At 41.9% G+C, this 23,879-nt stretch overlaps 2 protein-coding genes across 4 annotated transcripts; one reads left to right on the top strand and one right to left on the bottom strand.

Annotated features, from left to right (window-relative positions):
- Positions 1–4,493: 4,493 nt before the first annotated feature.
- Positions 4,494–7,236, bottom strand: LOC115164276 (2-oxoglutarate and iron-dependent oxygenase domain containing 2). Of its 2 annotated transcripts, XM_029716586.1 has the most exons (7): positions 6,760–7,236; positions 6,596–6,652; positions 6,394–6,504; positions 6,179–6,278; positions 5,931–6,055; positions 5,537–5,794; positions 4,494–5,234 (listed from the first exon to the last, which is right to left on the bottom strand). In XM_029716586.1, the coding sequence occupies exons 1-7, from the start codon at positions 6,892–6,894 to the stop codon at positions 4,977–4,979; spliced, it is 1,044 nt and encodes a 347-aa protein (XP_029572446.1). In that variant the 5' UTR covers positions 6,895–7,236; the 3' UTR covers positions 4,494–4,976. The 2 variants fall into 2 exon arrangements, with proteins under 2 accessions (XP_029572446.1, XP_029572448.1); XM_029716588.1 differs by lacking the exon at positions 6,394–6,504.
- A 4,085-nt stretch (positions 7,237–11,321) lies between these two features.
- On the top strand, positions 11,322–23,288 carry LOC115164275 (ATP-binding cassette sub-family B member 9). 2 transcript variants are annotated; one of them, XM_029716585.1, is made up of 12 exons: positions 11,322–11,524; positions 12,753–13,492; positions 14,529–14,643; positions 14,843–14,973; positions 18,578–18,783; positions 18,997–19,194; positions 19,423–19,551; positions 19,700–19,888; positions 21,028–21,201; positions 21,420–21,579; positions 21,965–22,098; positions 22,558–23,288. In XM_029716585.1, the coding sequence occupies exons 2-12, from the start codon at positions 12,805–12,807 to the stop codon at positions 22,795–22,797; spliced, it is 2,364 nt and encodes a 787-aa protein (XP_029572445.1). In that variant the 5' UTR covers positions 11,322–11,524; positions 12,753–12,804; the 3' UTR covers positions 22,798–23,288. The 2 variants fall into 2 exon arrangements, with proteins under 2 accessions (XP_029572445.1, XP_029572444.1); XM_029716584.1 differs by having other exon boundaries at positions 21,962–22,098.
- Positions 23,289–23,879: the final 591 nt, after the last annotated feature.

The raw sequence follows: 23,879 nt of genomic DNA, 5'->3' as shown, positions 1-23,879 counted from the left end.
TCTTTTGAGCTGTGCTCTTGGCTTAGCCCACATATTTCTTCAGGAAATGTACTTTTTTAGTTTAGTCATATTTATCTTAGCGAGGCCTACCTTAGAAGTGTTTACTTTGCAGGCTGACAAGCATCTACTGAGTTGCAATGTCCCAATACATTTGATGCCCAAATCCACTGGAAGTACAGTTGAAGTCCGAAGTTGACATACACTGAGGTTGGAGTCATTAAAACTCGTTTTTCAACCACTCCACAAATTTCTTGTTAACAAACTATAGTTTTGGCAAGTCGGTTAGGGCATCTTCTTTGTGCATGACACAAATCATTTTTCCAACAATTGTTTACAGACAGATTATGGCACTTATAATTCACTGTATCACAATTCCAGTGGGTCAGACGTTTACATACACTAAGTTGACTGCCTTTAAACAGCTTGGAAAAGTCCATAAAATGATGTCATGACTTTAGAAGCTTCTGATAGGCTAATTGACATCATTTGAGTCAATTGGAGGTGTACCTGTGGATGTATTTCAAGGCCTACCTTCCAACTCAGTGCCTCTTTGCTTGACATCATGGGAAAATCAAAAGAAATCAGCCAAGACCTAAGAAAAGTAATTGTAGACCTCCACAAGTCTGGTTCATTCTTGGGAGCAATTTCCAAATGCCTGAAGGTACCACGTTCATCTGTACAAACAATAGTACGCAAGTATAAACACCATGTGACCACGCAGCCGTCATACCGCTCAGGAAGGAGACGCGTTCCGTCTCCTAGAGATGAACTTACTTTGGTGCGAAAAGTGCAAATCAATCCCAGAACAACAGCAAAGGACCTTGTGAAGATGCTGGAGGAAACAGGTACAAAAGTATCTATAGCCACAGTAAAACGAGTCCTATATCGACATAACCTGAAAGGCCACTCAGCAAGGAAGAAGCCACTTCTCCAAAACCGCCATAAAAAAGCCAGACAGGAAAATTATGTGGATATATTGAAGCAACATCTCAAGACATCAGTCAGGAAGTTAAAGCTTGTCGCAAATGGGCCTTCCAAATGGACAATGACCCCAAGCATACTTCCAAACCTGACTCCGTTACACCAACTCTGTCAGGAGGAATGGGCCAAAACTCACCCAACTTATTGTGGGAAGCTTGTGGAAGGCTACCCGAAATGTTTGACCCAAGTTAAAACCTCTACGGGCCACGGGGGCAGTATTGAGAATTTTGAAAAAAATATGTGCCCATTTTTAACTGCCTCCTACACCAACTCAGAAGCTAGGATATGCATATTATTAACACATTCGGATAGAAAACACTCTGAATTTTCTAAAACAGTTTGAATGGTGTCTGTAAGTATAACAAAACTCATATTGCAGGCAAAAACCTGAGAAAAATAGATAAAAAAAAAATGAGAATTTTGTGGCTGTACTATTTAGTGTCATTGTTTTATAGATACCACAGTGAGAAAGGATTCAGTTCGCAACTCCTACTGCTTCCACTAGACGTCAACGATCTTTAGAAAGTTGTTTGACGCATCTGTGATGAATACAGACCGAATTAGAATGCTTACAAGTTGACACGTCATCACTTCATTTTTTGCGCCTGCGCATAAATCTGAGAAGAGTGTCTTTGTCATAATCGTTTATTCTAGACACTTGATAGGTTGTGTGAAAATATTACTGATGTTTACTGATGTTTCACGTTAAAAATGGACCAAAAGATTAATGCTAAACAACGTTTGACATGTTTAAACAAATGTAAATAGATTATTTACTAGGTTTTCTTTAGCTTTTCGGCGTGACTTTACACTGCCCACCTCATTTTGTGGGAGCCTACTGAACGCTAACTATTTGGACATAAATTATGAACTTTGTCAAAAGAAACCACATTTGTTCTGGACCTGGGATCGCTGGCAGCGCCTTCTGATGGAGATAATCAAAGGTAAGGGGATATTTAGAATGTTATTATCGATATTAGATGATGCTAATGCTAACTGTATAGCTTAGCATAGCTTATAGCTTAGCTTATGTTGTTAGCATAGTACCCAGTTTATAGCAAAATGTGATTTCCCAGTAAAGTTATTTTGAGATCTGGCCATTCGGTAGCAATTACGAGATGATAATATATTATTCTTTGAATGACAATATTATAATTTACCAATGTTTTCGAATAGTAATTCCGTGATTTGTAATGCTGGATTCACTGGGAGCATTCGAGCCGAAAAAAATTCTGAATTTCACCGCGACTGTAAATGCTGTTTTTGGATATAAATATGAACTTGATGGAACTAAAAATGCATGTATTGTATAACATAATGTCCTATGAGTGTCATCTGATGCAGATTGTCAAAGGTAAGTGCATAATTCTAGCTAGTTTTCTGTCTGTTGATGCCCTTCTTTGAATTGGCTAAACATTACACGCAGCTATTGTCAATGTACTCTCCTAACATAACCTAACTTTATGCATTCTCCGTAAAGCCTCTGAAAATCGGACAGCGTGGTTAGATTTAGGAGATATATCTTTCAAATGGAGGAAAATAGTTGATTATTTGATTATTTGAAATGATTACTCTTGCAGTTTTGAATTCCCCGCCATGGTCACATGACAATGAATCCCAATACCGGGATAAGATCCTGCCCCGTGGCCTCAAATTAAGCAATTTAAAGGCAATGCTACCAAATACTAATTGAGTGTTTGTAAACTTCTGACCCACTGGGAATGTGATGAAAGAAATAAAAGCTGAAATAAATAATTCTCTCTACTATTATTCTGACATTTCACATTCTTAAAATAAAGTGGTAATCCTAACTGACCTAAAACAGGGAATTGTTGCTAGGATTAAATGTCAGGAATTGTGAAAAACTGAGTTTAAATGTATTTGGCCAAGGTGTGGGTAAACTTCCAACTTAAACTGTATCTACAAAAACAAGTTTTGCAGCCACATAATCCAAAATGAAGACTAAATCTAATATTTTTTCCTAAAATTTGTTTTCACGATTCACAAATGATTATTTTGATTCACATGTCTCAATTCACAACGATTGAACAGAATCCCAACTAACACAATGGTGAATTAGTGAATCGTTCATTTTGTCAATAACAGTTTCAAATATTCATTTGTGTGGCACTTTCTATGGGTTTTTTCACAATCCTGGCTGATATGTTTATTATATATATATATTTATAAATTGATAAAATATTTTATAACTGCCTAAATAAAGTACCTTAACAGAAATTATTAAATTCATTTCCATTACTTTTTCATTACTTTCCGGATTTGATCATTTTTCTAAACTTTTCCAGGCCTGGAAAACACAATATTAAAATTCCATGACTTTTTCATGATTTTCATGATGTACAAACCCTGTCAAGCAAAAATTGTATTTGACAAAAACTATCATTTCAAACCTTGATTACATTGGTACATGATCGTACATGTCTCTGTTTATGAGTGGAAATACATGGGAATAGATGTACTAAATTCAAATAATTTTACAGTCTTTTATGTCCAAAAACGGAAATGTAACAAAATAATTAGTAATAATTTTGTCCGCAGGCCGCCAGTTGACGATCCCTGCCCTAATGTGTGTAAATGACTGTGGACACTTACTGAGCAGACACCTAACAATAACCCAACGACGATGTACAAACTGTATTCTTGTGATATTTTCTTTGTTGTTAAATGTTGATCCTTTCAATATGATAGATTTTATCAACAGAGAAATGCCTGTGCATTATTTGATTTTTTTATGTATTATTACAGAATTAGTAAGACCATAACTACAGTTATGTATTTATTATTATACCAAAAAAATATTTAAACACAACATGTATCAATTTCTATTTTACTGAGTTACAGTTCATAGAAGGAAATCAGTCAATTCAAATCAATTCATTAGCCCCTAATCTATGGATTTCACATGACTGGGCAGGGGTGCACTCATGGGTGGGTCTGGGAGGGTGTAGGCCCAACCCTTGGGAGCCAGGCCCAGCCAATCAGAATTAGATTTTCCCCACAAAAGGGCTTTATTACACAGAAATACTCCTCAGTTTCATCAGCTGTCCAGGTGGCTGGTCTCAGACAATCCCGCAGGTGAAGAAGCCGGATGTGGAGGTCCTGGGCTGGTGTGGTTGTACGTGGTCTGCGGTTGTGAGGCCGGTTGTACGTACTGCCAAATTCTCTAAAACGACGTTGGAGGCGGCCTATGGTAGAGTAACTAGCATTCAATTCTATGGTGGACATTCTTGCAGTTAGCATGCCAATTGCACACTCTATCAAAACTTGAGACATCTTTGGCCCAGCACAAGGTGCACCTGTGCAATGATCATGCTGTTTAATCACCTTCTTGATATGCCACACCTGTCAGGTGGATGGATTATCTTGGCAAAGAAGAAATGCTCACTAACAGGTATGTAAACAATGTTGTGCACAAATCTTGAGTAATAAGCTTTTTGTGCATATGGAACATTTCTGGGATATTTTCAGCTCATGAAACATGGGGCAAACACTTTACATGTCATGTTTATATTTTTGTTCAGTATATTTACATGATTTATAAACTGTACAGATTAAAAATCTTGTCAACTTTCTGTGAACAAGGAACAGGAGCAAGGCCACTAAAAGTAAGCTATAAAGGGGAAGGCAAAAGCTCAGGTTCTCCCCCAGTGTCTATAAACACTAGCTTTTGGATATGAAATACCCCTACCTGGACAAAATACCATTCAATTCACTAGCTCCACATTTTTTGTATGGACATGATGTTTTTGGAAATATAGGAATAAATGTGACACTGCATAATGAAGTTTGTAGTGAGGTGTTTTGTAGAAGTAATGATGAGCCTCCCTATGTTCCTAATGTCTATCACGTTTCCTCTCCACAACTCTTCTTTGGCACATGCGATAATCTCTACGATAAGTAAACATCCAGACAATAGTTACACTAACATACACAAATACACATGGACCAGCAGCATTAAGTTAATGCAGGACACATTATACATTCTGTAGAAGAGACATCCCTAAGTCACTCGTGAAGCCGTCTGCGAAACCCTCTCCTTCGACCAGGGTGGGCCTCTTGTTGCACATGGGGCACAGTTTGTTCCTCTCCTGTGAGGCTCTCATCCAGACGATGAGGTTCCAGCGCTGGCCAGAGGAGATGGGCAGGGCACCGTGCATGTGTTGTCCTCTGTGGAGGATACCCTCCGTCACTTTGTGCTCTACCTCTGTACATGCTGTCTCACTCAGAGGCACCTGCAGGGGCAGCAAAAACACCATCAGCCACTGAGCCACACTAGACTAACAATGAGAATGTTTACTAAAGTGCTGTGGTGACTTTTGTTCATGCAACTAATAAATCTGTGCGATTTCACAACCTAAAATGTAACCGTGTGTAACCTGTGTGTAACCTGGCATGGTTTTTAAACCACAGTGTGTGTGGAATTAATGAGAGATAGTATGAATCTAAAGCAAGAGCACAGCTCCATTTGTTATTTTATTCTATATAACACTATTGTGTTGTTATCACACTTCCCCATCTGGCTCTAACGAGGCACCTGTCTCATGTCACCGAAGTAGAGATTCCCCTCCGTGAACTCTTTCCCCAGAGACACGTTGAGAGTGACCTCTGCGTTGTCGTAGTGGTAGCTGAGGTCCAAGTCTTCATGCATGTCATATTTCACCATGAAGGCCTTGTGGCTGTCCAGGTAGCATCCCCCACAGTCATGGTAGAGCAGAGATGTGAGAGGCTGCAGATACTGCTCACGGAGAGGGATGATGAAGCCTTCATCAAACCCTAACTCGTTCAGGAGGATCTGTGTGGACAAAAGAACATCACCAACAAAAGGAACATGAGTTACCACAGGTAACACTTGATACATTGAGCATTTTGCCTGAAGTCTCCACATCTAATATTCTACAGATTTCTCTCATATATAAGAGGACGTGTACCCCATAGTTATTCATGGTATTCGGTCTGCCCTTGGGCGATCTAGATTGTTCAAAGTGTTCCATCTCTTCTATCAGCTCATCACAGAAGATTTTCTTGAACACAGGAAAGCGGAAGACCCTTGTCGCTTTCGAAAATAAAAAATTACGAGTTAAGCCCTAATGTGGACAATGGAACAAAAATGTCTATAAAGTTGAACAGTCATGACAGGCACCACCTATGTCAAATATGAACTCTAAGAAAAACTCACCTGCTTCTGTCTGCATTAAACTCAACAGTCCCTCTTTACTGGCCTCATCACTTCGACAATAATCCACCATCTGTTTAAACTCTGGGGCCATATAGGACTCCTAAAGAGATAGACAATCTAAGTAAATTACACTGTACAGTAATACCACAGATCAAAGGGTTAATTAACAGTATCTGTGTATGGATTTGAAGACTGCAGTATTGTATGTTTCCTACATGGAGATGGTAGACATGGTCATGGAGTGGTTTATAAATCTCCTTAATGGCTGCAGCTCTCTCAGCTGACTTCACACCAAGGCTCCTGCGCCTTTCAACTTCTTTCTCAATCTAGATAAGAAACATTCAACCCATACATTCAAATATAATGATAATTCAGTCCGATTTTCACAAAATACTTCAAATACATGGGTCTACTTGCCTTTTTCAGGATGTCATTGAATTCTGCGTCAGTGGAGCAGCCAAGATTTCTTAACACCTGGAATGTAAACAGAAGTAAGGTTACTAACTTTACATTTATCTAACAAGATGCTGTAACGTGACAACCGTCTGTAGATCTACTGCCTAGCTAGGCCAGATACCCACCGCTTGATAATCAGATCTAAACTGGTGCTCGGATAGAAATCTGACATGAAGTTTGAACTCCTCGAGGAAAATATTGTCAGTGCTAAAACAACTACAAGTGTAAAATGTTGTCTTGGAATCCTTGTCGTGTTGCATGACTTGTCATATAAAGATAATACAAATCAACGTATTATAGGACACTTCATAATAATATTGGCTAATATAGCAGTTAAACGTTGGGGATATCGCCCACGGAACTGTAGTTGTTTGTTGTGATCCAACTATGTTATGTCTCCGATGTGAAATGATACTCTCAGCATTTAGTTTCCATGATTTGTAATCAACAAAAGAGCTCAAGAGACACACTGCTGTATATAAAATATACAAATATCAAACGGTACTCTATTATTTAAATATGTGGCCATTTTTCTATCTGTTGGTGTAAAATGGATTCAAGATGAAAGGTAAACTTCGAGTTGCGTTTCCGGGTCCGTCAACATAAATCGTCCGTTCGCAGGATACCAAGGAAACATACGAATCTCTCATCCGTTGATTCATTATTTAGTTGTTATTTTCTCATGTTAATATTTGTTTGCTCGTACATCGATTTCTCCTTGTAATATATCATTTGGCTCGCATATTTAGCGTGGTTTTAGGTCCCTTTTTAGCTGCTGAGATGTTGAGTGTGGATTCGTTGCAAGTGGTGGCTGAAGAGGAGGTGGTGGAGTCGAGCTCAAACCGACTGGGTGACATCTACACGTTTGTGGCCGAGGGCTGCTACCCCCAGACTATGAATCCTATACGAAAGAAGAATCTCAAAAGATATGCTCAGAAATTCATAATTGATGGTAAGAGAGTGAATAGATAACAAATAACAACAACAAGAAAATTCTTAATGTGTAGAGAGGGCGGTTGAAATGTGTGTTGTTGACTAGAATAGGATCTCTTTCTAATTGCATGTTGTCTGTGTGGTTTTGTTGTTCTAGAGGGTCGACTGTATTATGTGGGGCCCAAGAAGGAAGAGAAGAGAGAGGTGGTGATTGAAGCGGAACGTAAGAGGCATATATTCCTAGAGTGCCACTTCAATGACATCGGTCATCACTTGGGACAAAAGAAGACTGTTCACAAGATCCAAAGCAAGTATTACTGGCTGGGTATTGTGAAGGACGTCGTGGACTGGGTATGTGCGTCTCTTTGGACTTCAGTGTAATGCAATAATGCAACTTGGAGGCATATCATTCATTTATTCTTCTTACAAATTGTGTTTGTGCATTTGTCTGCCTTAGATAAAGGTATGTGAAACCTGTCAACACACGGAGAGGAACAAAAACATGACAAGGACTGTTCGACCAATCAAAGTGGAAGCTCCCTGGGAAATTCTAGGGATTGATATATTTGGTAAATAAACTCTCAGAAAACTTATCCGAAAATTAAACTACTAATCTAGTGTAACTGGTGTAAAATCACTAGCTAGTTAGCTATGCACTGTAGTAGTAGCGTTTCAATTGGTGTCGTCACTTGAGCTGAGAAATTGAAGTAGTTGTTTTCCTGTTTCCTGCGGCTTTTGTGGAGCGATTGGTGATGATGCTTCGTGGGAGGCAGTTGTTGATGTGGTGAGAGGGTGCCTGGTTCAAGCCGAGGGTGTGGCGAGGAGAGGGACAGAAGAAACACTATTACACTAGTCTCAGAATAATAGATAAAGAGTTCAAATGTTTGTCTGACTTTGTTGAATTTTTTCTTCTTTAGAAGAAAAGGAAAAGCCACACACTAATAGCGCCAAATGGCAAATAAAATGTGGCAATATTTTTGACAGCAAGCTGTCTTCATCAGGGTTTCATGTCAAGCACTGCAGGTCACCAGTGTGTATATAGAGGTTTCCATTGGACACACGCAGGTGTTTGCAATCATGGCTGGCTATGGCATGACATCATTGGTCAATTTACACATAACAATAATATCGAGAAAAGCATGAATGGATACACAATGATCATAGCCTACAGTTACATCATAAGTAGCCTAGAGTACACAATTTAATTTACAATCAATGGAAAAATCACAAATAGCCTACATCATAAAAAGCCTATACAATTTTATTTCAAATGGATAGAAAAATCACAGGAGTTTCTGATCAAACTCAATGTTCAGACCAAAGGAAGCGAGGGTCTTTTAAATTAAAGAATTTGTTCTTCTTTTCACCAGGACCCTTCCCAGAAACCCAGCAAGGTAATTCAAGCGTGGTAATCGTCACTGATTACTTCAGCAAGTGGGTGGAGGCATTCCCCATTCAAAAGAGAGATTGCCTCTCTGTTGCCAGATGTATTTCTACATCCATTTACAGGTAGCCTAATTAAACACACACACACATTTCAATAGTAATTTTAATATTATCTGCAAGATACAACAATCATCAACAACATGAGTGGACATGAGATGGCGCTCAATTACCATATTTTTCCCCCCCCTACCAGGTTTGGGGCAGCAAAAACAATTATCTCCACTCAAAGCGTTGACTTTTGTGATGAGGTGAGAAATTATTAGCCTGTGTCTATTTACAAACTTAACGAAGTGGATAGGCCGGTATCAACATTTCTCCCGTAATGTTACTTCCAGGTGACCAAGCACCTGTGTGACAGGTGGAACATAGTGCAGAGTGTGTCTGCTGTGGAGCTGAACCCGCTACATGACCGCAGCAGTGGCCTACTGAAGGAGGCCATCACTCAGGTGGTGGCAGAAAAGCAGGCAGAGTGGGACGATTTCCTGGACCCTGTTTTATATCTGTTTAGGATGACCATCGACCCCACAACCAAGTTCACACCCTATTCACTCATGTTCAGCAGGGAAGCCATTTTGCCCAGTGAGGTGATATGTTTTTTTTGTGTCACTTTGTTTGGTTTAAAAATGCATGAAATTGTGTTATTACTATGTAATTGTTCATGTTTAGTTACTAATTTTCGATTTCTTTTGTCAAGACAAAAGCTGCTCCTTTCAGTCACGACCAAGAGACGGATTTGTATCACTCAAAGAAAGAGGCCTCTGCTTGTATGACAGTGATGCAGGAGCAGCAGATCTCTGTCAAGCAGCTGGTGAGTTTGAATTGGCAATGCAATATCTTCATTTTGGGAGATGCTGTACTACACCACTAAAGAGAGCCTGATGAGCTTGTTTCATGGCTGACACTTAATTTCTACTTCACTGCTGACTTACTTGACTTCAACCCTCTTGCTCTTTGGGAAGCATAGTTCATCAGGACATACTGTAGGTCATGTGTGAAATTCCCATGTGAGCTTTCTCTGGATTCCATTGGAAATGGTAAATAATTGTTTGTGTTTACAGGTGATCGCCAACATGAATGCGGCCTACAAACAGGAGAAGAAGAATGCCAAGAGAAGATCTCGGAACATGCCCTCCATCACTTTCAAAGTCACTGACCCTATGTTTTGCTCGGGAGAGTCACCCTCCCAGAAGAAACTGAAACCAAGCATTTACTTGTCTTTCCCTGTAGAAACAGTCCTCGCCACTAAGCAAAGCTGCTCTGATGACAAAAAGAGTGACTTGGAATACCCCCTAGTTTCTGATGTTCATTGAGGCCTGCTATGCTGGGGTTATGGTATACAGGGTACAGAATTGAGACTCATACAGGGATTGTATTGATGGCTCAACTATTTGTCTCGCTTCAGTGCTGCGATGGGAGACATTATGTCCACATAGCTAAGCAGCTTCACCTCTGAGAGAAGATTGGTAAACATAGAGGCACCAACATCAAGAATCCTGACCAAAAATATTTATGAATTATTGGGTTGGTCACGTGTCCAAATACATAGGATCTAGCAGTGCCTGGTGGATTTGTGGTCTTGTCATTGCTATTGTGATGCCTGTAGGTGCTAAAGGCCCATTTTTTTCAGCAAGAGGTGGATGAAATTAATACTTTTACACTAGATAATGTAGAATACACCTAGATCTCCACCTCTGTTCAAAATCAGATATGAAGTCGCATTGATGTCATGGAGCAGTGCACTTGGAGCCAGCATCATGTTTTTGGGGCCCACACTTGGGATACTTCATATCCACAATCAGTCAGTCATTCATGAATACTTTGAATTTCGGCTCTGCTACATGCTTTAGGGAGGAAATGTTATTAATTGGTTTGGGTCCATATCAAATGATGGCTTAAAAGCTTATTGCTGTGCATGGATTCAGAATTCCCCATAGACCCCACATTCTACTGAATAATCTTTGAATAGGGACATCACCACACAACAAAGTCTTGTTAACAGACTCAGTACCCCTAAAGTGATAAATATGACTTTCACATGGAAGTTATGAGTGACTTAATGCACATTGTAATAAATAAATACAACAGTTCTATGTTTGTCCAAATGATCTCTGTCTTACGCACAAAACACACACACAATCTCTGAGACCCTTTGAATAAACCTCATAATAATGCACTGTATGGCTCTGGCTATTTAGTCCGGTTGACGAGACTCACGTGATTTAGCCCAGGGAGCACTGTGTCAGAAGGACTCCGAAACACTGGCTCTCTGGATTGCCCCGCCAGTTCCGTCCTGGGATGATCTTGTAGGAGGAGCCTCGCACACCATTTATATTACCGGCTTCCATATACATTGCATTAAGGATCACCAGTGCAGCTCAAGTACAAATCGATATGAACTCAGAATGAGACAGAGTGGCGAGACGGCCATGTCGCCTAAAATATCATAAATGACTGTATCAAGGAAAGCTGTAAAGTGATCGAATATCCGAGAGGAGATAAGAGCGCCGCACGGTATGTCAATGTGATACAGTAACCTTGTCGAAACCTGATGTCACGGGTGCATTTGTGATCATTGGTCACGGAAGGCATTTATACGGAACAAAATATAAACGCAACATGCAACAATTTCAAAGATTTTACTGAGTTACAGTTCATATGAGGACATCCGTCAATTTTAATAAATTCATTAGGCCCTTTTCTGGGGATTGGATTGCACATAACTGGCAATACAGATATGCATTTGTCGGCCACAGATACCTTTAAAAAATGGGCCTCTCTATGGGCCTAAGGATTTAGTCACGGTATTTCTGTGCATTCAAATTGTCATCGATAAAGTGCAATTGTGTTCGTTGTCTGTAGTTTATGCCTGCCCATACCATAACCCCACTGCCACCATGAGGCACTCTGTTCACAATGTTGACATCAGAAAATCATAAGCCACATGATGCCATACATGTGGTCTATGGGTTTGAGGCAGGTTGGACATACTGCACAATTCACATAGTAGGTGGCTTATGGTAGAGAAAATATAATTAAATTCTCTGGCAACAGCTCTGGTGGACATTCCTGCAGTCAGCATGCCAATTGCATGCTCCCGCAAACCTTGAGACATCTGTGGCATGTTACAAAACTGCACATTTTAGAGTGGCCTTTTATTGTCCCCAGCACAAGGTGCACCTGTGTAATGATCATGCTGTTTAATCAGCTTCTTGATTTTTTAAAAATCTTTATTTAGCTAGGCAGGTCAGATAAGAACAAATTCTTATTTTCAATGACAGCCAGTGGGTTAACTGCCTTGTTCAGGGGCAGAACGACAGATTTTTACCTTGTCAGCTCGGGGATTCGATCTTGCAACCTTTCGGTTACTAGTCCAACCACTAGGCTACCTGCTGCCCCTATCAGATGGATGGATTATCTTGGCAAATGAGAAATGCTCACTAACAGGGATGTAAACAAATTTGTGCGCCAAATTTGAGAGAAATAAGCTTCTTGTGCGTATGGAACATTTATGGGATTTTTATTTCAGCATATGAAACATGGGACCAACACTTTACATGTTGCATTAATATTTTTGTTCAGTGTAGTTCGGTGAACTTCCATTTGGGTTGAATTCAAAACACTTGTTCGCTAAAAAACGTCATATAATTGTAATAGCCTATAAATGTATTGTAATAGCAACAATATTAAAACAAGACAATAGGCTACAGTTTTAGCTTTTTGTATTCTTGTTTCTGCCCAGACTTGTTCATTCTTCACAGGACACTATCTCTCCACGGATAGACTGAAACGGAATGGGGGTCATAGTAGTGGTGAGCTATATCTTGTTATTTATCCTGGTGGATGTTATTATCACCACTGTCCTCTACTTACGTGGTTGCCAGACTGCAATATTCACAGAGGATGTGCAGAACTTTGACATTCTCCACTCCGTCCTGGACCTCTGGGGGACTATGCTGGTCAGAGTCTGCCTTCTGCTTGGGGCCTCCATAGGGGTGTTATGGAACAGAGTGGACGGCCCATGCAGGGTCTCTGCCCTGGGGACCCTGACTCTCCTAATCTGCCTGACCGTCAGCACCTACGCCTTAGCTAAGCTCCTGATGCTCTCGGAGCAGGGCGATCTGGCGCACCAACCCTGGTTCCTCAGTCTATTTTCCTGGACCTGTGTGTCAGTGCTGGGGACCGTGCTCCTCTGGAGGCTCCTGGGAAGGTCTCCCAACACTGTGACTGATGGAGAGGGAGATGGTGGAGGAAGTGTCTGTGAGGAGACTGAGAGGCTAGTGGAGGCAGCAGGAGAGAATTGCACTGAGGAGGTGGAGGAGCAGCAGAACCATGGGGAGAAGAAGAGGAGTAGGGCGAGCAGGAAAGGAACAGAGGACCAGAAGAACTCAGGGGCCACACTGGGGCGTCTGCTGTCCTACTGCAGTAAATACGCTGGGCTGCTCTCTGTAGCCTTCCTCTTCCTCCTCATCTCTGCTGTGTGTAAGTGGCAACTTGTTTAATTACAATGCACAGACGACTAGGGCCCTGCGTTTTTCCTGAACACATGACCTGACCAGGAACAACGCAGGGCTCTAGTTACAGACTATAACTAGGGAACTGAGGATTTCCCTGGTCAGGTCACATCAGTTATTTAGATGACAAGTCAAGTTGATTAATGTAGAGATCATCACCATTGTGAGGCTGGCATATTACACAGGGTTGCATGAGATAGTTTCACAGAAGATGTGTAATAAAGAAACATAACCAGCCTCTTGGAAGTTCTGCTTGGATCCCATGCGTTTGTATTTAAGACTTTATTACTGAACTCATAGCAGCATGGTATTGCATTCAGGGTTGCAAGGTTGCTCTACTAATTATAAACTGGGTGATTCGAGCCCTGAATGCTGATTGGCTGATAGACGTTGTCAGACCGTATACCACAGGTATGACAAAACATGTATTTTTACTGCCCTAATTATGTTGGTAATCAGTTTAAAATATCAATAAGGCACCTCAGGGGTTTGTGATATATGGCCAATATACCACGGCTAAGGGGCTGTGTCCAGGCACTCCGCATTGCGTTGTGCATAAGAACAGCCCTTAGCTATGGTATATTGGCCATATACCACACCCCCTCGGGCCTTATTGCTTAATTATAGGATGACAAATTACATTAATGATGCATGTACCATGAATAAAGCATGATGGGGCTCCTGAGTGGCACAGCGGTCTAAGGCACTGCATCTCAGTGCAAGAGGCATCACTACAGTCCCTGGTTTGAATCCAGGCTGTATAACAATTTGCCCAGCGTCGTCCGGGTTTGGCCCGGGTAGGCCGTCATTGTAAATAAGAATTTGTTCTTAATTGACTTACCTAGTTAAATAAAGGTGAAATAAAAAAATACTCTACCTTACTCATTTCCTTTCATTATAGACAAATCAAAATATATCTATACATTTAACTGTATTTCTATTTTACACAATTGTGCTTATTATTTTTTATAACATTTAATGGTACTATGTTATCCACTTTACAGGTGAGGCCTTCATCCCCTACTACACTGGGCAGGCTATAGATGGCATTGTTATTCACAAGAGTATGGAGTACTTCACCAAGCCCCTGATCACTCTCACAGTGTTGGCCTTAGTCAGGTAAGCCATGCTGAAGTGAACAGTGATCACAAGGTGTGTGTTTTGTTAACTGGCTGTCCTTGTTGTGTGCCATATATTCTTTGATGTCTTGCACATGCTGCATATCTATTATTGATTCTACAATATATACATTGATCTTGTGTGTTTGTGGCGTATAATGTATCTCTGACTGCGTTTCATTTCTTGCGTCTCTCCTTAGCTCTATAGCTATTGGAGTACGAGGTGGCCTCTTTAATCTAACCTTTGCCAGACTGAATCTTCGCCTGCGGAATCTTCTCTTCAGATCTCTGATGCGTCAGGAGGTGGGCTTTTTTGACTCTAACCACACAGGTGAGCTCTCAAGATTTCTCTTTATTCCTTCCCTTCATGCTTTTCCCTTGGCAGCTGTAAAATAACAATAGCGAGACTATATACAGGGGGCACCGGTACAGAGTCAATGTGCGGGGACACCGGTTAGTTGAGGTAATATGTACATGTAGGTAGAGTTATTATTGTGACTATGCATAGATGATAACAACAGAGAGTACAGTGGTGTAAAAGAGAGTGGGGGGGGGGACAATGCAAATAGTCTGGGTAGCCATTTGATTAAGTGTTCAGGAGTCTTATGGCTTGGGGGTAGAAGCTGTTTAGAAGCCTCTTGGACCTAGACTTGGTGCTCTGGTACCGCTTGCCGTGTGGTAGCAGAGAGAACAGTCTATGACTAGGGTGGCTGAAGTCTTCGACAATTTTTGGAGCCTTCCTCTGACACCGCCTGGTATAGAGGTCCTGGATGGCAGGAAGCTTAGCCCCAGTGATGTACTGGGCCGTTCGCACTACCCTCTGTAGTGCCTTGCGGTTGGAGGCCGAGCATTTTCCATACCAGGCAGGGATGTAACCAGTCAGGATGCTCTCGATGGCAGCTGTAGAACCCTTTGAGGATCTGAGGACCCATGCCAAATCTTTACAGACCAGGGGGAATAGGTTTTGTCGTGCCCCGTCGATGAGAATGAGGGCATGCTCGGTCCTCTTTTTCCTGTAGTCCACAATCATATCCTTTGTCTTGATCACGTTGAAGGAGAGGTTGTTGTCCTGGCACCACACGTCCAGGTCTCTGACCTCCTCCCTATAGGCTGTCTCGTCATTGTTGGTGATCAGGCCTACTACCACTGTTGTGTCATCTGCAAACTTAATGATGGTGTTGGAGTCATGCCCGGCCGTGCAGTCATGGGTGGATAGGGAGTACAGGAGGGGACTGAGCACGCACCCCTGAGTGGCCCCTGTGTTGAGGATCAGCATGGCGGATGTATTGTTACCTACCCTTACCACCTGGGGCAGCTCGTCAGGAAGTCCAGGATCCAATTGCAGAGGGAGGTGTTTAGTCCCAGGGTCCTTAGCTTATTGATGAGCTTTGAGGGCACTATGGTGTTGAATGCTGAGCTGTAGTCAATGAATAGCTTTCTCACATAGGTGTTCCTTTTGTCCAGGTGGGAAAGGGCAGTGTAGAGTGCAATATAAATTGCATAATCTGTGGATATGTTGGTATGGTATGCAAATTGGCATGGGTCTAGGGTTTCTGGGATAATGATGTTGATGTGAGCCATGACCAGCCTTTCGAAAGCACTTCATGGCTACAGACGTGCTATGGGCCGGTAGTCATTTAGGCAGGTTACCTTAGTGTTCTTGGGCACAGGCCCTATGGTGGTCTACTTTAAACATGTTGGAATTACAGACTCGGTCAGAGAGAGGTTGAAAATGTCAGTAAAGACACTTGCCAGTTGATCAGCGCATATTCGCAGTACATGTCCTGGTAATCCGTCTGGCCCTGCGGCCTTGTGAATGTTGACCTGTTTCAAGGTCTTACTCACATCAGCTGCGGAGAGCGTGATCACACAGTCTTCCAGAACAGCTGGTGCTCTCATGCATGTTTCAGTCTTATTTGCCTCAAAGCGAGCATAGAAGTTGTTTAGCTCGTCTGGTAAGCTCGTGTCACTGGGCAGCTCTCGGCTGTGCTTCCCTTTGTAGTCTGTAATGGTTTGCAAGCCTTGCCACATCCGACTAGCGTTAGAGCCGGTGTAGTACGATTAGATCTTAGTCCTGTATTGATGCTTTGCCTGTTTGTTGTTTTGTCGGAGGGCATAGCGAAATTTCTTATAAGCTTCCAGATTAGAGTCTCGCTCCTTGAAAGCGGAAGCTCTAGCCTTTAGCTCAGTGCGAATGTTGCCTGTAATCCATGGCTGCTGGTTGGGGTATGTACGTACAGTCACTGTGGGGACGACGTCATTGATGCACTTATTGATGAAGCCAATGACTGATATGGTGTACTCCTCAATGCCATCAGAGGAATCCCGGAACATATTCCAGTCTGTGCTAGCAAAACAGTCCTGTAGCTTAGCCTCTGCTTCATCTGGCCACTTTTTTATTGATCTTGTCACTGATGCTTCCTGCTTTAATTTTTGCTTGTAAGCAGGAATCAGGAGGATAGAATTATGGTCAGATTTGCCAAATGGAGGGCGAGGGAGAGCGTTGTATGCGTCTCTGTGTGTGGAGTAAAGGTGGTCCAGAGTTTTTTTTCCCTCGGGTTGCACATTTAACAAGCTAGGAACGCTCCTAGTAGCCGGGGACTTTAATGCAAGGAAACTTAAATCTGTTTAACCAAATTTGCTGAGCGTTTTCTTGTTTGCTTATGGCAGAATACAGCTCATTCAATGCTGTCTTAGTGCCAGCCTCTGACTGTGATGGTATGTAAACAGCATCGAAAAATACAGATGAAAACTCTCTAGGCAGGTAGTGTGGTCTACAGTTTATCATGGCTATTGCTCTACCTCAGGCGAGGAAAACCTTGAGACTTCCTTAGATATCGTGCACCAGCTGTTATTTACAAAAATACATATTCTGCCGCCCCTTGTCTTACCAGACGCCGCTGTTCTATCCTGCCGGTGCAGCGTATAACCAGCCAGCTGTATGTTGATAGTGTCGTCGTTCAGCCACGTCTCCGTGAAGGATAAGATATTACAGTTTTGAATGTCCCGTTGGTAGTTTAATCTTCCACGTAGGTCATCTATTCTATTGTCCAACGATTGCACGTTTGCTAGCAGAATGGAAGGAAGTGGGGGTTTATTCGATCGCCTACGAATTCTCAGAAATTGTCAGAAATGGTAGCGGCAACATAATGTACAAATTAAGTAAAAAAAATACGTTTCAAAAATTTGCTTAAAAATAAGCATATAAACGAACAAAAAACCACAATCGGTTGGGGGCACGTAACACGTCGGTCTTCTTCTCCGGCGCCATCTGACAGCTGATCAGATGAACATTAAAACGCTTGGTAACACCTTACGCAAAGCCTGCAGGTATATTCTTTCATTAATATTTTGAGCCCCAGTCTACCTGTTATAACAAGTCATAATGCTTTATAACTTGTATAATAAGTCTAAAGTTATATCTTATAAAAAGGCTTATTAACTATTGTTGAGGAAACTCTTTCCAAGAATCAGGCAGAGCTCATTATCCAGTTAGTAAGAGTTTATTCAAGCAATTGCAGGGGAGTCCACACAGTCTTTATATACTTAATCTACACAAAAAGCTGCTTACCTCTCCTAGGGGGGCAAGGCTAAATGAGAGATAAGGGGTACTTGGCTCCACTTTATTAAAGCTTTGTACAAACAAGAACAGGTTCTAACCAGTTCTTACAGTATTCAACTCAAGCATTTACATAACATTAGACTGTAACAGAACCATTTTGCCCCAACACTATGTTAAAGCCTGTAGGGTTTAAGTGTTAAAGTGTAAAAGCTTTTCTCCTGAGCTCGGAGTTTGATCCCCAAATGCCCAAAAGCCCTAAACATTTCTCCCTCTACTCTGCCTTCATATTTCTGCTCCTATCCTGTCATTAAATAATGAAAATAATTCAGAAAGAGTTAGGAAAAAATACACAATTTTTTTTTTTGTACTGCAGGTGACATCACCTCTCGCCTGACCTCTGACACTACTCAAGTGAGTGACCTGATTTCTCAAAATGTCAACATGTTCCTGAGGAGTATGGTTAAGGGCATAGGGTTCTTCATCTTCATGTTCGGGATGTCCTGGAAGCTGACTCTGGTCACCATCATGGGATTCCCCTTCATCGCAGTCATCTCCAATGTGTATGGGGAGTACTACAAGGTATTCACTCTGCTGCTTGTATACACACACGCACAAGCATGCACACCCACACATGCGCAAGCTCTCATGCACACACGTACACACAAACACACTTCACCCCAGCCCATGTATTCAATTGTAATACATTTTAATACTTGTTTATTAAAAGCTTCATTCATACAGTATTTAGTTTGCACTTTTACTTGTTCAACTTTCCACGGTTCTCATCATCAGAGATTGACCAAAGAGGTCCAGACTGCCCTGGCTCAGGCTAACCAGGTGGCCGAGGAAACTGTTTCATCCATGAAGACGGTACGCAGCTTTGCCAATGAGGAACAGGAGGCTGATTCCTACTACAGCAGGCTGCATGTCATGTTTCAACTGAACAAGAAACAAGCGTTGGCCTACGCCCTCTACATGTGGTCCAGTTGTGTAGGTATTACCATGTACAGTAGCTACCGTCTGTAAGACCGTCAATGTACATAAGAATGAAGAATTTGTTCTTAACTGACTTGACTGGTTAAATACAAGTTAAATAAATAAAAGATAGCTCAGATGAGGACTGAATGTTAAGGAGCTCCCTCATGTTTTGTGTCCACTGTATCTGCTCGCTTTACCTTGGTCGTTGGGCACATTCAAATGTGTTTCTCGTTGCTCCAGATCTCAGAACTTGTTCTTCAAGTGGCAATCCTCTTCTACGGCGGTCACCTGGTCATTACTGAGCAGATGAGTGGAGGGACCCTGATATCTTTCGTCATATATGAGTTGGAGCTGGGAGAGTGCCTGGAGGCATGTCTGACTCATTCATAAACATCTCTAACTGTACACATGACAATCACAACCTATCCCTTTAACCACCTTATATTACCGTAGGTAAGACAGCTACCAAGCTAATTGTATTATCCTTGTCCCCTGTCTTGAATGACTTGTGTCACAGAGCATAGCATCAGTCTACACAGGTCTCATGCAGGGAGTGGGAGCAGCTGAGAAGGTGTTTGAGTATATCGACAGGGAGCCCAAACACCAACATGATGGGAAAGAGGTCCCCGACACCTGCAAAGGACTGGTCGAGTTTAAAGATGTCACGTTTTCCTACCCAACACGGCCCGAAACGGACATTCTAAAGGTATGTGTCAGCTGACCATTAGGTTTGGGCTCAAAGCTAGACTGCTGAGTGGAGCTATAGGCAGAAACACTGTTGCCAGGCAATTCTGTATCGTTTCATGCCAGTAGAAAGCTTTTATATCGTCCCCATGCAGCAAAGCCAGCCAGTACACCATCAATCATACAAGAAAGCTACTGTATTGATCAATGTCGGAACTGTTAGGTTTTAAGTTCTGGTACAAATTCCAGTCGTACTCAGAAAAAAGCTCATGCTAGATTTATTCGCCGCACTGGGTCATACAGCTGCAAAGACAAGATATGAAGTCACAAGCACATATATTTATGACCTCCAACTAACCCCGCCCCCCTTTCCAAACAGACCCCCCTTCTGTGTGTAGGAACAATTCATCTCTGTGGCTAGGAAGCTCAAGTCTGGAACCTTTGGTACACCTCCACACATCTCACGGTCTTCTTATCAGTCAGGAGAACCCTTATGTTTAGGGAGTGCATATTCTTGCAGCCTGCCGCAGTCCGATAGATAATTATCCTTCTCATACACAAAGAGCTATTTCTGTGAATAAGCAATCTATTCATAATATAAGGACACAAAACATATTGAGAGGATACAGTGATATAAAACAGTAAAACTATAAGACAGTGTTATAGGGCAGTAGTTTACAATCTATTAGATCTAACATATGGCTCCTATCTCACCCGTATGGAAACTTTTTGTTTCAAAGACAGGCCTCCTTTGAACTTTACCTCTAGCAAAATACAATTGCACATAGATCATTCCATCTAACCCATAACACGCTAATCACTATTGCTAGGCTACTTTTATGATTATAAACATACTAAAACGTGCTCAAGTCAATTAGTCAGTTTCCAACAGTGCTTTTTATCATGTCTAAACTTATATTAATGATATATGTATACCTATGACATGATGGTTGGGTATACATGAACAGATGGTTTGTCTTCTTCTTGGTGGTCCTCTGTAGCTCAGTTGGTAGAGCATGGCTCTTGCAACACCAGGATAGTGGGTTTGATTCCCAGGACCACCCGGATGTAAAAAATGTATGGACGCACGACTAAGTCGCTTTAGAGAAAAATATCAGCGAAATGGGTTTTTACATTTTTCTTCATCTTCTTCTTCTCCAGAGTGTATCCTTCACGTTGCGGCCTGGAGAGGTGACAGCCTTGGTAGGGCCATCTGGCAGTGGAAAGAGCTCCTGTGTGGGTCTCTTAGAGAACTTCTACGCCCCACAACAAGGCCAGGTGCTGCTGGACGGCCGGCCGGTGCACACCTACCAGCATGGCTTCCTCCACTCGCGGGTCAGTGCACCACATTGCTCCTCTTGCATTTTAACTCCGTGTTTACAATGTGCACAACTAAGCTTCTGCGTTAAATCACAATCACTGTCTACCTGAGAAGTTTGCCATGAAATCTAAATATTCTGTCTTGTGCTAGATAGCTTATTCCTTTCAACCACCAGAGGGCATCTGGTAAAGATCCGTGCAGAAAGACTGAGTCTCTCTCTGTGTTGTTGCAGGTAGCACTAGTGGGCCAGGAGCCTGTCCTGTTCGCCCGTTCTGTAGAGCAGAACATAACCTATGGACTGACTGACATTCCTATGGAGGCTGTGGTGCAGGCTGCCACCAAGGCAAACGCACACGACTTCATCACCGGTCTAACCAATGGCTATAACACAGGTGACATTAATGCTATTGCCTGAACTAATGGTTCCCAACCTTTTTTGGTTACTGTACCACTATCTGAATTTTAATCTGTCCAGATACATCTGAAGTACCCCCTCATGTGCATTTTACCAGTAAACCTATGGTCTCCTGAGTCTTCTCAAGGACCCCCTGTGGATAGGCCAAGTACCCCCAGGGGTCCTAATAGTGAATCTAAAAAAATAGCTAACAAAAAACTGCAAAATGTTATGTTTACTGCAACATACTGTATGAACATTGGCCAAATAATGTTTTGAGTAACACAAAATAATAGCCTCTCCTCACTATTTGCATATGATTTTGCATTTCTATTTTAAGATCTCGAACGCAATGAAATTGTTCCTCGTTCCTCTCTTAGAAGTGGGTGAGAAGGGCACCCAGTTGTCAGGGGGGCAGAAGCAGCGGGTGGCCATCGCACGGGCACTCATCCGCAACCCACATGTTCTCATCCTGGACGAGGCCACCAGTGCACTGGATGCAGAGAGCGAACATGTTGTAAGGAGACAGGCTAAATCAGTGTTCTGTGACTGTGATCTGGGTTTAATCAGATCAAGTCGTGAATTATAGATAAAGATACAGTATGGATTTAGAGAGGAAGAGTGTATATTCTGTAATATGCAGCTTCCCAAGTTTCATGACAATAACCTAGTTCATTAAATGCAGTCTAATGTTATTATAATAACTCTCAGCTGCTGGTGTCCTCTCTGCTCTCTGTCTTTAATCAGATCAAGTCTTCAACTATACTAGATACTATTAACCCTGGATAATCCTTTTTAATATAACAACTCTCTGTATTGTAACTATGCTGGCTTAAAAAGGTCAGTATTATTATTTAATCTTGGACATATTCTCCTTGTCTCTAATTTGATGGCACTTTATCTCGTTTTTCTGAATTCCATCTCATATTTGACTTTTAGTGTAGCTTAGGATCTTCTCTCTGTTCTCTCTCCCCAGGTCCAGCAGGCTCTAAACAACATCATGCGCCAGCACACAGTGCTGGTGATCGCCCACCGCCTCAGCACAGTGGAGAGGGCAGACAACATCATAGTCATCAACCGCGGCTGTGTGGTGGAGCAGGGATCACACAGCCAACTGATGGCCAAGGGGGGGCTCTACTGCAAGCTGGTACAGAGGCAGGTCCTGGGCATCGAGACGGGGACAGAGGTCCTTAACCCTCCAGAGGTGGATGTCTGAGGGTGGTAGTCAGCGGCGGCAGAGCGGACATGATAGCAGCAGTGCCAGCGAGTCAAAATGTGAACACCATGCTACTGAGAGAGGTTCTAGGGCTTTATTAGTAGCTAACACTGACTGACTGGCACTTATGGGCATTAATTGACTGAGCAGTGCCTCAAAACCAAGGCATTATATTACCCTTGATGTTTTATTTGCACATTAGGTTGAATAGATTCAACTCAAGTCTATTTTACGGTGTTCAAAACCTTGAATAATTGTTATTGAATAATCAATAAGAGTATACATTTTGTATAAGATTTGAGTAGTCATTTGACCAGCGCTTCTGGACATGAATGAGCAACACTAGTTAATCCCAGTGGTGATATTATACTGAACAAAAATATAAACACAACATGTAAAGTGTTGGCCCCATGTTTCATGAGCTGTAATAAATTATCCAAGACATTTCCCTATACGCACAAAAAGCTAATTTATTTAAAAAATTCTTTACATCCCTGTTAGGGAGCATTTTTCCTTTGCCAAAATAATCCATGCACCTGATTAAACAGCATGATCATTACACAGGTGCACCTTGTGCTGGGGACAATAAAAGGCCACAAATTTGCAGTTTTGTCACACAACACAATGCCACAGATATCTCAGGTTTTGAGGGAGTGTGCAGGAATGTCCACCAGAGAAGTTGTCAGAGAATTGAATGTTTATTTCTCAACGATAAGCTGCCTCCAACGTAGTTTTAGAGAATTTGGCAGTACAGCCAACCGGCCTAAACCGCAGACCACGTGTAACCACCCCAGCCCAGGACCTCCACATCTGGCTTCTTCACTGGATGAGAATGTGCAGACTGTATTTATTCTATGCAAATCAATGGGAAGTGCAATGTCTTGAAACTGTATGACACTCATTGCTGAATAGATTAGATTTCATGTGGATGCTGTCCAATACTTGATTTTGCACAAGTAAAAATGAATGTACTGAATTAACTAAGACATGACTGCAACTAGGCTACTGAAAACATATTGTTTGTTGTTGCCTGTTGGTTTTATCGTAGCAGAGGCCTCTTCGACTGTATTACATTCAGTATG

Source organism: Salmo trutta, chromosome 27 (genome assembly GCF_901001165.1).
Source record: "Salmo trutta chromosome 27, fSalTru1.1, whole genome shotgun sequence".
NCBI classification, from domain to species: domain Eukaryota; kingdom Metazoa; phylum Chordata; class Actinopteri; order Salmoniformes; family Salmonidae; genus Salmo; species Salmo trutta.
The sequence above is the reverse complement of the archived record's forward strand: the minus strand, read 5'-3'. Positions and strand labels throughout refer to the sequence as shown.